We start from the raw sequence: 16035 nt of genomic DNA, 5'->3' as shown, positions 1-16035 counted from the left end.
AGGAATAAAAGTGTACCAAGGGCTGGACAAGTGTCCTCTCCTTGCACCCTGCCCGCCACCATGGGAGGTGGCTGCCAGGGACCCTACTCTTGGTTAAAGGGCCTGGGGTAGAGAGGTCTGGTGGCCTGCCCAAGGGCACAGCTAAGACAGGACACAGATCTCAGCCAGGCCCACCCGCCCCCACCACCCAGCTCCACGCAGCTGCCATTCAAGAACACACAAGGCACACACTCCCCCTACCCCAATGGGTGGCTTTCAAACTACCCCAGTGTTTTATGTGGTTCATCCACCTCCGTGCATCAGCTCTGTCACACAAAGTGCTAAGGGACACAGTCAATTCATTGGCTTTACATTAAGGTGCACTTTACGGCAATTTCAGTGAGCGGAGCTTCACACCGCATCGGGAAACTTGGAGCAGCCGAGTCTGCCATCCCACACCCGTGTCCCGGGGGCAAATTTCTAAAACTGTCTTTGGCTTCACTTAGACACAGGACTCAGGAAAGGGTGGCAGCTGAAATGCTGCCTGCTGCAGCCATGTCTTAGCGGGGTTAATAAAGTGCAGACATAAACACAACAGCACTTCTCTGTCCGGCAACAGCACGCGAGCTAAAGCCTCTCCAGTGGGAGTATGTGATTACTCACTGAAAACAGAGGCAACAAACACCTCGACCTTTCCAGTAACATTAGAGGATTCATCCATTCTCTTTAGGTGAAATGTTCTGAATGGCTTTTCCTTTCCAGGACCAGTCATGTACAGACTCAATAAATATTTTTGGATAATCTAAAGAAGCCCACAATAAATATGTTTGCCACAGCATTCTTTATAATTGCAGTAAAGGAAGGATCTGGAAACCCTCAAATGTTCAAGCAGAGGAGCACGGATACGTAAAGTGTGGCGCTGCCCCTGGATGCTGTGTTACAAGGAGACTTAGCGGTTGTAACTAGGAGGCCCAAAGGAGAACAGCATGCCCATGCTAATCAATGTTAAGTAAAGAAAGGAAGCCATGAACTTTCCTTCCTGCAAAAAGTACCCCAGACAGAATGCAGAGGCAATGCAGAGAAATGAGCCCTGAGTTGGGGGGGGCGGGGGCTAAGATCTTTGGGTGCATCATTACTTTTTCGTTTTAGAGTTCCACTAAGGTTGCCCGCCCCTAAGGGATGCTGGTCACTATCAATGAGGAAGAGGAGGAGGACACGCCGATGATGGAGAAGGAACAGAACGCTCAGGGGTTAGGACTCGGGGATCAGACGTCACAGCACAAGCGGGAGGAGCATGGCCCCAGGCCGCATGTCGCCTACCTTGCTGGACAAGCGCATCGGCCGCCAGCTCGCCGGCACCCACGTTGGCGTACTCTTCATTGGGGTGCTTCCGGTTGTAGTGCCTCTTCAGGGAGCCTGAGATGTTGCAGGAGTAATGGCAGTGGGCGCAGCGGAAAGGCTGTGGGGACAAGGGGGACGCATTAGGGATGTGTGAGCCCGGTCACAACCAGGCCCTCAGGAGAAGGGGTATGCATGGCTCCCCCAAACATCTGCTGTCAGTCACTACCCTCCCAGCTGTGCGTGTCTGAGACCCCAGAAGTCTGCAGGAGCGAGCCTGCCCCACTGGGTACGCTCTAGGGAAAGCATGGCCTTATTGTTGAGTCCTGCCTCTGTGGGACCAACCAAGTGACAGGGCAATGTGTCCCCGACTAGGAGGGGCCTCTGCACACGTGGGTGCTTTCATGTCTTTCCTATCTGTTCTCTTTTGTTCGCCCCAGAACTTACAGTTCTTGCTCAAGAAGAAAATGAGAAGAAAGCAATAAAGCAACCCATCCCTTCTGGTTCAGAGGATGCCGTTCCATGCGGCTCCCCTGACAAGTCATCCCCTGATGCGCCTGCCTCTCTAACTGAGCTCTTCCTCCAGGTCTGCCTGTGGGCACCTGCCTAGATACAAGTGTCGACCCAATGTCCACCACGAGTGAAGGCCACCTGTTACCATCTATTTCCACCTGCCCCCCACCTGGGCCGGACAAGGCACTTTCAGGGGGAGGACACAAACAGGCCCTGCAGCCCTGTCCTGCTCAGACCGCTGGGGGCCCAAGGAGACATGGCCATCGGCTGGGCGGCAGAGGACATCCAGGTCATGGTTGTACCCCACGCCCTTACTCCAGGCCAGGGCACTGTCTGAGTGTCTCTCTGAACCACGTGCTGTGCACCTTCACAGTGGCGGCTGGAGAAACCCCTGCTGGGCACTCCGGGCCCTTTTGGCACTGTGGCACCTTCCTGGCGGGTGGGAATGGTGGAGGGGGCGTGGAGCAGCCCACGGTGCATGGGGTCCTGTCAGGGCAGGTTCAACTGACCCCCGGCGCTGCCCGACGATGGGACCTTGGGCAGGTGGTGAGGCTCTCTGAGCACTGGCTTCTCATCAGTAAAGTGGGGATAATGACGCCCCCTTGTAAGGTTGTGAGCGTCAAAGGACACCACGTGAACAGACACTTGGACGCCACAGAAACTGTCATTAGTTGTTTACATCAGCACTTCCACACAGCCCATGCCATGCTGGTGGGAGTGATGCTCCGCCGTGTCTGCTGCGGCCTCAACCCACCCTGACTCCGCAGTGGCCCATTCATTAACCTCTTACCACCGTCACCCCAAAGGCTAGACCAACAACTGCGCATCTGTGAAGGTCAAGTGCTGCACCAGCAAGTTGGGGAAAGGTCCTCTGCCCTCTGAGGCTTTCATCAGCCCCTCTTTCAACGGCTTCTTCCTTTCAGGTCTGCAGATGTGCTGCAGCCTTCCCACAGAAAGAGATCGAGAGGGGAATGGGGATGGAGGAGGGGAGGGAAGAAAAAGAAAAGGAGAACCTTCTGTCTGCCTTGTCCTAGTTTACAAGTCACTATCCTTCCTGAGGCCCCGCCCTCTCCAGTCTTGAAGAGCAGGCCCCACCCACGCTGGCCCTCCGGGGTTCACCACCTAGTCTCAGGTCTGGGGATCCCCTCCTGCAGTACAGGGAGTGCTCTCTTCCCAGACCTTGCACACACCCCGGCATCTTTAGCTGGCTGCCACCTCCCAGTCCGACATTTGCTACCAGTGACAGGGCAATCAGCAGGCTCTCCCGGGGGTCTGAGCAGTCCCGGTTTATTTGCTAGATCCCCTTCCCAGGCTGATGGTAAGTGCTGGCCCGTTTTGCCTTCTGCTGTGGTACCAGGGATCCTGATCACCTGCTTGACTGCTGGGTCTCTATATCCAGTTACGATTCCTCCTGAACCACAGGCAGGAACTTTCAACTACCTTGCAGGTTTCTCTACAGGGACAGTCTGTAGGCACCTCCAGATAAACATACACAATTTCAGACTCACGATCTTTCTGCAAAATCAACTAATCACCCAAAGACAGAAACCTGAGCGTCACCCGAGACGTTTTCTTCTCTTCCTGTTCCACTGTCTGAGTCTCGCGCAGGCTTCCTCGGAAGCCTCTCCAGAGCCTGCCTCTGCTCGTCTCCACCTGCCGCTGAGCACGGAGAAAGGCACTGTGCCCAGCTATGAAGGACCTGCTGTGGCCCCCAGGCGGATCCTTCTCAGAGATGGAGACACGGGGAAGGTAATGGGATGAGCCACCCTGCTCTGAAACGTCCTGTCCCCAGGGGCTCCGCCCTACATCAAGGTCACCCTTTGGTGGAGACGCTTTTTGCTACAGTGCATGGGCTGCAGTGGGTTTTTCATGCAGGAGAACCCTGTGGTTCGGCCCACCGGGAGACCTGGAACAAAGGCAAACACTAGTCAGCTATCTACGGAGCAGAGCCTAAAACAATGCCAATCCATAGTTGTTTGCAAAACTGAAATAAAAGCTAAGACAGTTTTCAAGTGTGTCCACCCCTAATTAGCAAATACAACACAGTGTGTTCAGAACATTAGCGCGCACACAACAATCAAAAAGAACCACCGGAAGCTGCACTGCCAGCGCTGAGCTGCCCTGGGTGGAGAGGCAGGGAGGGGCAACTAAGTGAGGAACTGCCCTACAAACCTCACTTCGTGCTCAGCCTCCTTGTGGCAAAGCTGAGAAACTGCCACCGGAGCGCCTCCGCTCCTTCCATTCCCCGTGCCCTCCCCCGGGGGGGGGGGGGGGGGGGAGCTGCTAATGAGGAGAAAAAGTGCCAAAACAGGAGCAGGTAAGCAAGCCTTGTGCAGGTGAGCCCAGACAAGAAACCAGTTTCTAAGCTACTGAGTTCTAAGAAAATCTTCAATTCTCACAGTTGGAAGGGATGCTTTTGAAGACTGATTTTGACCCGCCTTCCCTCCACGAGGAGACAGTCACCTGGGGCCTACAACAGTCTGTGAGCTCAGCGCCTGTCACGTGCAGGGAGGGCACAGCCCCTGCGGCCCCTCGCAGTGCCGGGGCTTAGCAGGAGAAACCTCCTGTCTGTGTCCTTCACAGGCTTTGCTTCTACTCCCTCACGCCCACCATAACTTTTCACTCAAGATCAATCAGCTCCTAACTTCTACCTGGGATCCCCCCTGGGGCCCCGGGGCCAGCCAGCACCAAAGAGATGATTTGGTTGCCCATTAACCACTATTTTCGGAGCATCTGTCTGGCCTGGGAGCCCCCCGGGGAGGGGTATGATTTGGTTTTCTCTGATTACCACACAGGCAGCCCAGATCAACTCCAAAAACGAGAAACACCCTGGTGGACTGGGAGAAATGGAGGCAGCTGCTGGGTGACGGCAGTGAGGTGGCAGCATGGAGGCTGGCAAGACACAACTGGAGCACAGCCAGACTGCGTGGGATACGTACCACGTCAGGAAAGGGACCTCAGGCAATGCGAGTCTCTGCAGGTGTCGAGTGGGGGGTGGCACCCCAACTTCACATTTAGAAATTTCACTCTGGAATTAATGGAGGGTGGCTTTGAAAGAAGCAAGGCAGGAGGCAGGGAACCAATCTACCGACAACAGATTTCAAGAGAGAGTCTGAGAGAGATGGGGGAGGGAAAGCCAGCCAGGCCTGGTGGCCGAGATGCTGCGGAGAGCAGAGAAGTGGACAAGTGTCCATTCCCAGGGTATGCAGGAGGAAGGCATCCTGCCAGCTGTGAGAGAGGGGGCGGCAGGCCAGCACCCTGGACCCCCAGGAGGGCGGGTCCAGAAAGGGGCTTGAAACATGAGTGTAAGACTGAGGGGAAAGTTCTGGGCTCTGGAGGCGGAGCTGAGCACAGGCCAGGAGCAGATGCCCTGGGACGGAGCTCAGCCATTGGAGAGCTTGTGAGTGGGGGAGGGCATCTGGACGGCCCCCTGGAGCGTGGCAAAGGAAGATGAGCTCGTGAGGAAGGACAGAGGGAAGGACAGCAGGGAGGAGGATCTGGGTGTCTGCTCTCATGGAGTCTGGGGAATGAGTTCCCTCGTGGAGCGAGGGATGACAGTCGAGTGCAGTACGGAATCCAATCAGATGCGGCCTAACAGATGTCCACTGGACCCGGCCCCTGGGGATGGGCCACAAGCGGCCTCACGGAGAAAGAGGAGGAGAGTCAGCAACGTGCTGAGAACAAAAGGCAGGCCTAGGAGCACAGGCACGGGGCAGCGCTTGGTGTTCAGTGACGCGAGGGTCCTTCTCACGGGGCGCTAAAGACCATCAGTGTGAGCGGCAAGGAAGAAGTGCGAGTGAGCTTGCCTAGGCTGAGACTCTAAGTTCCCAGAGCTGTGTCAAGACAGCAGGGAGATGTCACTTTCTCACAAGCTGAGGACTTGCTGTTCTGATTCTTCAAACAGAAGGAAGGAATACTAGAGGACGGCCAGTCTTGCCTGACATGCGAAATCGGGCTCTGTGAAGCTGGAGAGAGGACATCTCCCCAGTGTCCGAAGCCGTGACATTGGGGACCGACTGCAAAGCGCCAGACAGTGCTGGTGGAAGCAGAGGGTGCTCGGCCCCGCTCACAGAACACAGGGGCCATGTGTGGCCTCATGGTCACACGACGTCCAAGGCTCAGAGATGGGAACGGGAGCCTGCCCCTCCGTGACGGGCCCACTGCCCTCTGCAGGGGACAAAGAAAATGAGAAGAAAGAAGGTTCTGGATGACTAGTGAAGTAAAACTATGGCCACAAGTCACCGTTTCACAACCTTAGACCCAGTTGATGCAGAGACAGAGACTCAGGGGACCAAGCACCAGTCTAATTGGCACCCAGGTGAACTTGGGTCCAAAGCGCAGAAGAAGGAGTCTGTGGACCTGGGCTGCGTGCTCACTTCCTGACTGCGCACGGCGCCACGATGCGGGCGGGTGCGCGGCATTCTCCATGCACCTCCTACTTCACAACAAGGAAAGTGAAGAAACGGATGACGAAATAGGTGAACGTATGACATGAAAACCCTCTTTCATTTCATAAACGATGTAAGTGTCTGGCCACTAACCACTATGGTGTGCACCTGAAACTAACATGAGATAATACCCGAATGTCACAAAAAGACAGAAAGCCCTCTTCACAAGGCTTTCGTGAGGACGAGAGATGACTCCCATGAAACGCCCAGAACGACACGCAGCACCCGACAAGTGGCCGCTGCCATTAGCGTCAGTAACCCTAACACCGCCGCTTTTTCCCCGGCATGTGAAGTGCTTTCTTCACCCGCGTGATGAAGTTTTCGTGGACAGAGAACGGCACGCTAACACGCCCACTGTAATCCCAAATGTCCCAAAAGAGACAGCAGGAGCGGAGCGCCTCTCTAAAGCCGGCGACAGGCCCAGAGGAGCTGTTAACTGTGAGTTCGGCATCGCCCAACTCAAATCGAGTGACAAGTGACGAGGGTGGAGAGGTGGTCCTGGATCCTCAGGAGCTGCCCCGGGGCCTTGCCTGCAGGACACCTGGAAGGTTAATGACCCACGGCCCCGCTGAGAAAACTCGGCAGGAAGATGGAGGTTTTCTCGTTAACGTCACAGGTGGCCACGAATCCCCTAACACGCAAGTGAGCACTGAGTCACCCTGAGAAGTGCACAGCTGAGCTGGGGGCGTGTGGGACCCCCAGTTCCTGAGAAGCTCTAACCCGGGGCTCTGCTCCCTCCCAGCCTTCATTCAGCGGCTTCTGATGCTCACGAGGCCCTGCTGTCTGAGTCAGAGCCTGGAAAGAACAGGCCGAAGGGAGCTCCTTCCGACTGAATCTTCCTGGGTTTCATCTCTGGAAAAAACAATCAGAACAGATGCTTCCCCACCATTTTTAAGTTTGTTTGGGTGACGCTGGTCAATAAGATTATACAGGCTTCAAGTGACCATTTCTACAATACATCGTCTGTATATTGCATTGTGAGCCCACCAGCCAAAGTCAAATCGTCTTCCATCACCAAATATTTGACCCCCTCACCCTTTACTACTCCCACACCCTTTCTCTGTGGCCACCACCACACTGTTGTTTGTGTCTACGAGTTTTTGTTTTTCTTGTTGGTTCACTTCTTGTGTTCAGTTTTATGCCCCACATACGAGGGAAATCATGGATCTTTACTTTTTCCATCTTACTTTGCTTAGAGTGATATTCTCAATGGGACTGTAACAAACTAAAAAGCTTCTGCACAGCCAAACAAAAACAAAACCAAAACCTGTGAACAAGACAAAAAGGCAACCAAGCGAATGCGAGAAGATACTTGCAAACAACACTTCCAACAAGGGGTTAATAACTGAAATACATCAAGAACTCAGACAACTCAACACCAAACAAACAAACAACCCAATTAAAAAATGGGCAGGGGACCTGAACAGACACTTCTCCCAAGAAGACACACTAACGGTGGACAGATACAGGAAAAGATGCTCAGCCTCACTAGCTATTAGGGAAATGCAAATCAACTACAATGAGACGCCACCTCACACCTGTCAGAACGGCTCCAAGTAGCAGGAAGCGTGGCAGAGGTTGTGGAGGAAACGGAACCCTCGTTCACTGTTGCTGGGGATGCAGACTGACTCGGCCACTACGGAAAATAGTACGGAGGCTCCTCCAAAAATTCAGAATAAAGCAACCCCTCTTTTAGGTATTTACCCCCCAAATTTAAAAATACTTTTTTGTAAAGATCCATGTGCCCCTATGTTCACAGCAGCCTTTTCACAGTGGCCAAGCGAGGGCAGCAACTGAGGTTTGATAAGTGACCAGAGGGAGAAGGTGCGGGAAACACATGCAGTGGAGGACGACTCGGCCGAAAGAAGAGATGAAGCACTACCACGCGTGACCACACGGACAAACCTTGAGAATGTCGTGCTTCCCCACTTCCCATGGGGAGCCCCGGGGCCCAGGTCATTTCTCCAGACTGTTGAGTGTCAGGGGTTTCTGGGTCAGAGAGACCTGGCCCCATTCGGGGTTTGACTGCTCAATGGCTGTGAGACTTGGCGAGTGTCTTTTCAGCACACGGAGCGATGGTGCCGATGTGGCAGCCCACACAGGAAGGCTCATCGGTCACATCACCGACTGCGCCACCGCAGCCTCAGGGCACACTGCCTTGCTTAAAGGAAAAGGAAGTGTGGGGCTCCCCCCTGCCCAAGTGCTCGCATTTGGGATTTGGGGATTTCCACGTTCACACTTGCCGCAGCAGAGGACGACTCAGAGAGGAGGGGGACTGAGATGCATGGTGATGGGGATGGTGGTCTCTGCGTCCCCACCACATGCCTCACAGCCACAGGGAAGGAAACAGCTGTTCTCACTTTACAGATGGGGATGCGGGAGCCCTGAGAGGCTGCGTGGCTGCTGAAGGTCACCAGCCAAACCAGGCTGTGGGCTGAGGTCTGTCTGCCCCCAAGCCCTCGTGCACTCCCCTCGGTGGGGGCACAGTGACCACAGGCGCACTGCAGACGAGCCCCGGCTGGTGGGTTGGACAGCTTTCCCGTGATGATGTATTTCCACTTCTGCACATGACTCTTGTTTCCCGCCCCAGGATTAGCAGGATTGTGATGTCTGCATGGCGGCATTTCCAACGCATAAAGTCTATTAGCACAAACCACTCACCTGCTCTTCCCCTGGCCTCCCTACTTCCCCGGGGCCCCGGCTCTGCACAGCCCCCCACCTGGACAGCCCTCGGAGAACTGCTACCTGCAAACTCAGGGGCAGACCCAGTTAACAGCGCGCTGTTCTGCAGATCTGTCACGCCTGCGTCTCCACAGGCTCCCAAAGAGCACACCAGAAGATTAGGCACACTCCCTTTGACGGGGGTCTCCGCTGGGAGAGTTCTGGAACGTAATGCAATAATGAAGCAAGGCTTCCTGCACCTGACACAGGAAAACAATCTACTTATGGAGAGTAAATCTGCTCTTTGCTGAGGGAGAGGAGAGCCGCTGGCGGGGGCCCCTGGGCCCCTCCAGGATGCAGGGCCTGGCTCACGGCAGGGTCGACCCTGCTGGGAGATTAAACAGTCCCATGACCTCAGGCCCAGGCTTGGCTGGCCCAGGGCCGAGCACTTCACTTCTAAAGCAATTACACATGTTGGATCTCATCCTACCTCACCGCCCCGCGCTCCCACAAGGGGAGGGAAGTGCTGAGTGCTCAACGGCACACGGTGAATGAGACCCAGTGAGAACCATGCAGGACCCAGGAATGGGAGAGCTGCTGAACCCACGCCCTGTGGCTCAGAGTGCCACCTCCACCTAGATGTCTCCCGTGATGACTCTATCACACTCAAGTCCTACAAAATCTATTCATTTACTCACCTGGTCAGTCAACAGACTATTTTTAAGTGCAGCCTGCGTACCTGGAACAGAATAGAAACTAAAGCAAAGTGCCTTACGCAGCTTACGTTCTAGCGTCATAAACAAGTAAATCATCTGCCAGGTTGTCAAACATCACAGAAAAAAAGGAAAGCATTTGAGCCCAAACCAGAGGAGGTGAGAGGCTGCATGGCTTTCTGGGAGAAGCGGGTGGCGAGAGGAGGGGCAGGCGGGGAGGGGGGGGCGCCAGCAGGAGCGGGTGGCAGACCCGCTGCATCTGCAGTGGGGCAGCGACGGGAAGGTGGGGGGCCAGGCCAGAGGAGCCAGGCCCAGGCGGGGCAGGCGTGTGCAGCCCTCTGAGGATGGGGCTCCCTCTCCGAGCGTGGCAGGCATCACGGGGTTCATCGTGAGACGTTACTTTTTTCTACTTTTGGATTCTCTGATGACCGATATTCGCCAAGTTGCTTCACAAAACCTAAGTGCTGGCACGCACGTGGGGAAAAAGAAAGGGAGGAGGGGCTTCTGTGGACAAACAAGTTTGAGGGTCACTGCATGCTGTAACCTCCACACGGCACCTTCTAACACCGCAAGGAACTAGTGTTCTAAGGAACTTTCTGGAAACTCCGGAGGGAGGAAGCCCACGCATACCCAGAGGTCAGGTGCCATGCCCTGCATGGCCGACACCTCTGTGGGCCTGCCCACTGTAGCCCGTGGACCACTGGGTCCTAGAGACTGGCAAAACCAAACATGCGGAAACAAAAACCCTGATTGGTTGGCTGCGGGCTTAACCTCCCTGCTCAGGTTAATGTGCCCGTGAGAAACTTCCTCTGAGAGAAACATCATCATGGTTAATGTGCCCACAAGAAACTTCCTCTCCACTCAGAGAAACGTCATCATACCTAATTTCTTAACTGCCAAGTCCCATTACCCACATACGGTCACCCGGCAAAGCTGAGGGCCTTCTGGAATGTTCTGGGGGAGGACACGGCCAGCAGTCAGGAAGGTCTCATACACACACACACAGAGTGATCCCCATGGGCTGCTCCGAGAGTCATGCCCACAGAGCCCTGTGCGGCCCGACCTGCTGCAAGAGAAACCTGGGTCAGAGCTATTGCCAAAGACCACATCTGCACCCCTCGGCTGGGAAGGCAGCTACCCCCAAATGGAAAAGGGCACAGTCATAAGAAAAAGAACCAAGACCGTAAATTGAAGATCCATGGCAAAGCTTATGAGGGAGACTCCTAAAGAGCATACTGACTTCTTCGCACCCACACCCCCTGACCCCAACCCCCAGCACGGGGATAAACACGAACTGCATGCACATGCAGAGAAAGGGAAGCACCTGTGTGCCAAGGAGCAGCAGGGGCACCTGGACTGCTGAGGACTTGTGTTCCCGACGGTCAGCCCCCAAGATTTCAAAGCCATGTCACCATTCTGGACGACCCTACCACCCCTCCCTGTGTCTCACTGGCCACACCCAATCCCCCCAAAGCCACCACCACCATTTGTGCAAGAGAGAAGAGTCTGGTGGGGTTTTTTTGGCCCTTGTTCTTAAAGTTTTTGAGCCTGAGGTCCCAAGGCCGAGATCCCGTTCCAGGATCAGCCACCACAGGGACAAAAGAGTGCCTGGGGCTAAGGATTCAGGGAGGAAGGGCCAGGTCCTCCTACCCTTCAACAAGCACAAAGCCATCTCTCATAAAATACGGCCAGGGACAAATTAAACAATTTAAAAGAATAAACGTTTTAAAACCACAGGGTGCCACAAGTTCAAAAATGGCTTCATTGAGGCAATTATCTCATCACAATAAATAACAGTAAATCAATCCACACTAATTGCTTTTCGTGCCGGAGCTTAGAAGTCTCTTCTGCATTCCCTGATTATTGATTTTTTGTAATCACTTGTGCTGTCAAAAGTGCAATATTTCCAGAAAATATACAGCACGTTATTAGACAGACAGCGTTTTAATTTAACATAAGTCAATCCAATTTCCCTTTTTTTCCAGAAGTGCTTTAAAAATCTAGCGTTCAAAGCAGCAGAAGGTAGCCTAATTGGTTTTCGGCAGGGACATTTCAGCCCTGACAATTCAGTAAACGGCCCCTCTGACCACTGCCTCCCCGCCCACCCTTCTTTCTCCTCACACACGGACACGCCGCGCTTCAAGGACAAAGGGAAAATGTGTAATCCCAAATTCTTCACTTCCACCTACGTTAAGAACCAGAAAGCCAAACAAACAGCAGCAGCCAAAACCCCGCACTCTCCTTCCCTCCGCTTTGCCTACGGTTCAGTAATTGCCGCTGAACTTGGAGAACGCCCCGGCTGCTGAGTTTACCCTCTGTCAGCATTTTGCTTAAAGATTTTGCTTGAGTTGGATAACGAAACATAACTGCAGGCTTGTATAACCAAACAAGTGAGAGGAAAAACGGTGTAGGGGGCAAAACGTCCCTCTGCCTGGCCTGAGAGGGGGACAGCTCTGGATGGAGGGATGCTCTGTCCACAGAGACCAGGATGAAGTCCAGCTCCGCCACTCACAGGCCAGTGAGCACGTTACTAAACTTCACTCTGGCCTCAGTCTCCTCGTCTACGAAATGGGAACATCAGCACCTCCAGCGCAGGGAGTTTTAGGGAAAAATCAGGTAACATGCGCAGAACACCTGCTGTCAGGCCTAACCTAACGCTACTATAAAGGGACCGCCCACCCGCCTTCTTTATTCCAACACTACATGTTTAAGCATTCCGCCTTGCTGTGGACCTTTCTGAGGGGAGATGGGACCATCTCACGGGCAAGAGGAGAACCGCAGCAGAAAGAAAGGCACAGGGCATCGAGCATGCAGGTGATTCAGCATTCTGAGGGGCACTGGGAATCTCAGTCGGAGGACGGACTTGAACCTGTTCACAACGTGTGCTTCCAAAAGCTCTGCTGGACTGAGGCCACTGCGGCGCTTTCACCCCCGTGCGCACGAGTCCAGACCGCGATGAGGAGCGTGTCATCTGCACAGCTACACCCTGGCCGACCTCACCTGACAGCTCAGCATCGAAGCCCCTGACCCATTCTGAGAGCTCAGCTGCCTGGGGTCTTCCGTGAGTGGTACTCAGTTCAGCGTCCCGGGGACACACTGGGATGTGAACGCCGTGGGGAACTGTTTAATTCTCCGGGATGCAAGTGGGTATCTGTCCACCAGAGAACTTTCTGGCTGCTCTAGGTTGTAAAAGCAATAGGTTGGACATGATAGGATAGTATATAACCCAATTAAAACATGGCTTTAAAAAACGACGGAGCTGAAGTAATGAGGTGGCCTCCCGGGTTCCCAGGGCACGCAGCACATTCCTTTCTTCCAGTGCTCAGCACACTTGCTGCTATTTCCGCGCCAAGGGAGCCGGGGGACAGAGGCCGGGACTCATCCCGCAGCCCCTGCCCCTGGCGTGCTGCCTGGCCCACGAGGGCGCGCACACAGGCGTGTCCAAGGCACGAGTAAACATTGTGTTGCATCAAAGTCCAGATGACAATTCAGTACGTTACGTATCCTGATGTTGTCTCTTAGAATCCCAAATGCCAGACTGCGGTGTCACATACTTCCTCTGAAATACTTAGGGAAAGTCTGCCAATGACAACAAATCAATGATTAAACCTCCCTGACTTCTCACTAGTCTTTTTTTTTCTTCTATTGATTCCAGAGAGGGGGAGGCAGGGAGAAAGACAGTGAAAGAAACATCTATATGGGAGACAAATATTGATCGGGTGCCTCTCGGACGCTCCCTGACTGGGGACCAAACCTGCAACCCAGGCATGTGCCCTCACCGAGAATCGAACCTGGGACCACTTGGTTTGCAGGATGGTGGCCAACCAACTGAGCCACACTGGCCAGGGCCTCACTAGTTTTGTGAAAATACCGTAGTTGAGGTAATTTTTAAAAATATTTTACTTTATTTATTTTTAGAAAGAGAGGAAGGAAATGAGAAAGAGAAGGAGAGAAACGTCAATGTGTGGTTGCCCCTCATGTGCCCCAACTGGGGACCTGTCCCCCAACCCAGTCGTGTGCCCTGACTGGGAATCAAACCAGTGACCCTTTGGTTCGTAGGCCAGTGCTCAATCCACTGAGCCGCACCAGCCGGGGCTAACTGAGCAACTTTAATCTGACAATAGGCAATACATTCTCCAGGCCTCACGGTACAAATGTTTGAGGACTTGGTGGGTTTTAGACACACATCAAACATAAATCTAGCAGTGTCTTCAAGATGACATTGTGGTTGGTTTCCCTTTTGAAAGCACAGGCTCACCTCCTCCTTTAAGGTCATGGCCGCAGGTGAGGAGAAGGCCAGCCCTCCCGGGGGGAAACCCAGGGCGGAAGAAGGATCAGCACTACTTGTCAAAAAGCCCGGCCTCGTTTCAGACGCGGAGTCTAAGGCGGCAAAGCAAGGTCAGCAATAAGTCACACTGAACAGTGTCCAAAAGAGACAGACTTAGAAACTGCTGATTGCGGGCTAGATTTTTTTTGCAGACCTGCACACTCACACACCAAAATTCTGACTTGCTTCCCAGAACCCAGGAACCCGCTGGTGCACTTGTAGCCTCACAGAGCAAAGACCCAAAGCACAACCTGTCCTCAGCACTGGGGCCCGCAGACGTGTCTCAGCGTGACATGGAACAACGGGTGGGGAGTCGTGAGGAGAGAAAGACGGGTTCGGGCCAGGCCCCTCGCTCAGGGAAAGCAGGGCTGGTCCAGCAGTGCTGGGCAGCACCGCCCGGGGCAGACCGTCCCTCCGGGGGAAGGAGGTGGACTTACGAGGAACTCTGTATGGGAAATGGGCCCTGTGAAAGGTCCTCGTGCTAAGTGACACGGGATGCGGTCAGGCGTGTTTCACAGGAACACACCCCATCAGTGGAATGAGGTACGACTCCTTCAGCAAACAGAACAACCCCGGGCACCTAGAATCTTAAACGAAGGCCTGAGCAAGAGGACGGCCCTGTACAGACAGGACCTCCTTTCGACGAACGGAGAGGGGAACACGCCAGGATGGACTTCAGACAGAATGGACATTGGCGGTTTACGGGCCGAGCCGTCCTGTGAGCACTTGCTGCTCACGGTCTATGGAGTGACGGAGACGCTGCCTTGTCCCTGTGCTACAGGACTGTTACAGAGGCCCCTCACGTAGTATGTGGCAAGGCTGGGCTCTGAGACAGTGTGGCCACAGGGCCCCGACGCACAACATCAAAAAAGAAAGGACTCGTACCGTCAGGGAAGGGCTCACGCCAAAGCTGCACACTGTTCCTTCTCCCTGCCCTGCCCGTGGGCCACGCCGCCTGGAGGACACCCTCACAGGGGGCTGGCAGAGCTCCTGGTGACTGCATCCACTTAGGTTACTGGTGACAGTAGCAGTCTGCTGCCTCAGTTACCCTCCTTGCTACTTACGTCCAGGGCGCGCAGGAGAGGGGGCCACTGTGAGCATGGACTGGCACCCACTCGGTGCAGGCGCCACGGCAGGCGTGTCAACAATCATGGGTGGGGCGTTCCTGCTTCCACTGAGGATGTGGAAAATCAGGAGGGACTGCTGCTCCCACGCAAACAACGTGACACATGGCTTCTTAAAATCCATCGGACCACTAAGTACAGGGAGAAACCCGTGTAAGCCAAATTCCAGAAGGGACAAGCATTGCCCAGGAGAACAGAGAGCAGTGGTTGCTTCTGTCCCTAACCTCTTCCCTGAGAAACGGGGACTTCACTGAACACAAGGAACAGGGCGGAAGGCTGGGAGCCCCTGGGCTGGGAGAGGAGAGAGGGGACTCATCCCAGCCCCCAGGGGCTCGGAGGGGAGAAGAGCTTCTGTGTGCTTCCAATATCCAGGAAATGAAGGAGAGAGAACTTGGGCTCTGTCTCTGAGTCCCGGGCCTGAACTCTCACGACTGCACAGTCTCAGGTGCGCAACGTCGGCAGAAGGATGGACATTAAGGAAACAGCACCAAGGATGCAGTAGCGGGGTGGCACGCTGAGGCATGCTGAGTTTTGTGAGGGGCTGCCCCACGTGAACTGACGCCAGAGGCAGCATCCTACGCCCAACCAGCCCACGTTGACACATGATACCGCCTGAAGCTCATGTCTCGCTCAGGTTCCCTTAGATTCCACCCGATGTCCCTTCCTGAGTCCATGGCACCACACGGCATTGAGTCGGGATGTTTTAGGCTCCCCTCACAAGTGCCAGTTTCCTGGACTTTTCCTACTTTTGATGACTTTGGCCGTTTTGAAGGGCACTGGTGAGGTATTTGATAGCATGTCCCTCCACAGGGATGAGTTGGCTTTTTAACTATCATGGTGGATACCTGTCCTTACACATCCGTCAAACCCAGGGACTGTGCACCAGGAGGAAGCCCTAATGCCAGCTGTGGGCTTCGGGGGATGGCGATGTG

The 16035-nt window shown here is 54.3% G+C and overlaps 1 protein-coding gene across 2 annotated transcripts in view; it reads right to left on the bottom strand.

Moving 5' to 3' along the window:
* The window catches only part of ZFAT (zinc finger and AT-hook domain containing), a 128396-nt gene that overhangs the window by 31578 nt on the left and 80783 nt on the right, over window positions 1-16035 (bottom strand). For both annotated transcript variants that reach the window (XM_024572202.3, XM_053930164.2), the window contains exon 12: window positions 1300-1438. In XM_024572202.3, coding sequence (XP_024427970.2) covers window positions 1300-1438 — 139 coding nt within the window. The remainder of the gene's footprint in view (window positions 1-1299; window positions 1439-16035) is intronic.

Source organism: Desmodus rotundus, chromosome 8 (genome assembly GCF_022682495.2).
Source record: "Desmodus rotundus isolate HL8 chromosome 8, HLdesRot8A.1, whole genome shotgun sequence".
Taxonomy (NCBI): Eukaryota; Metazoa; Chordata; class Mammalia; order Chiroptera; family Phyllostomidae; genus Desmodus; species Desmodus rotundus.
This window is presented reverse-complemented; position numbering and strand designations above follow the sequence as displayed.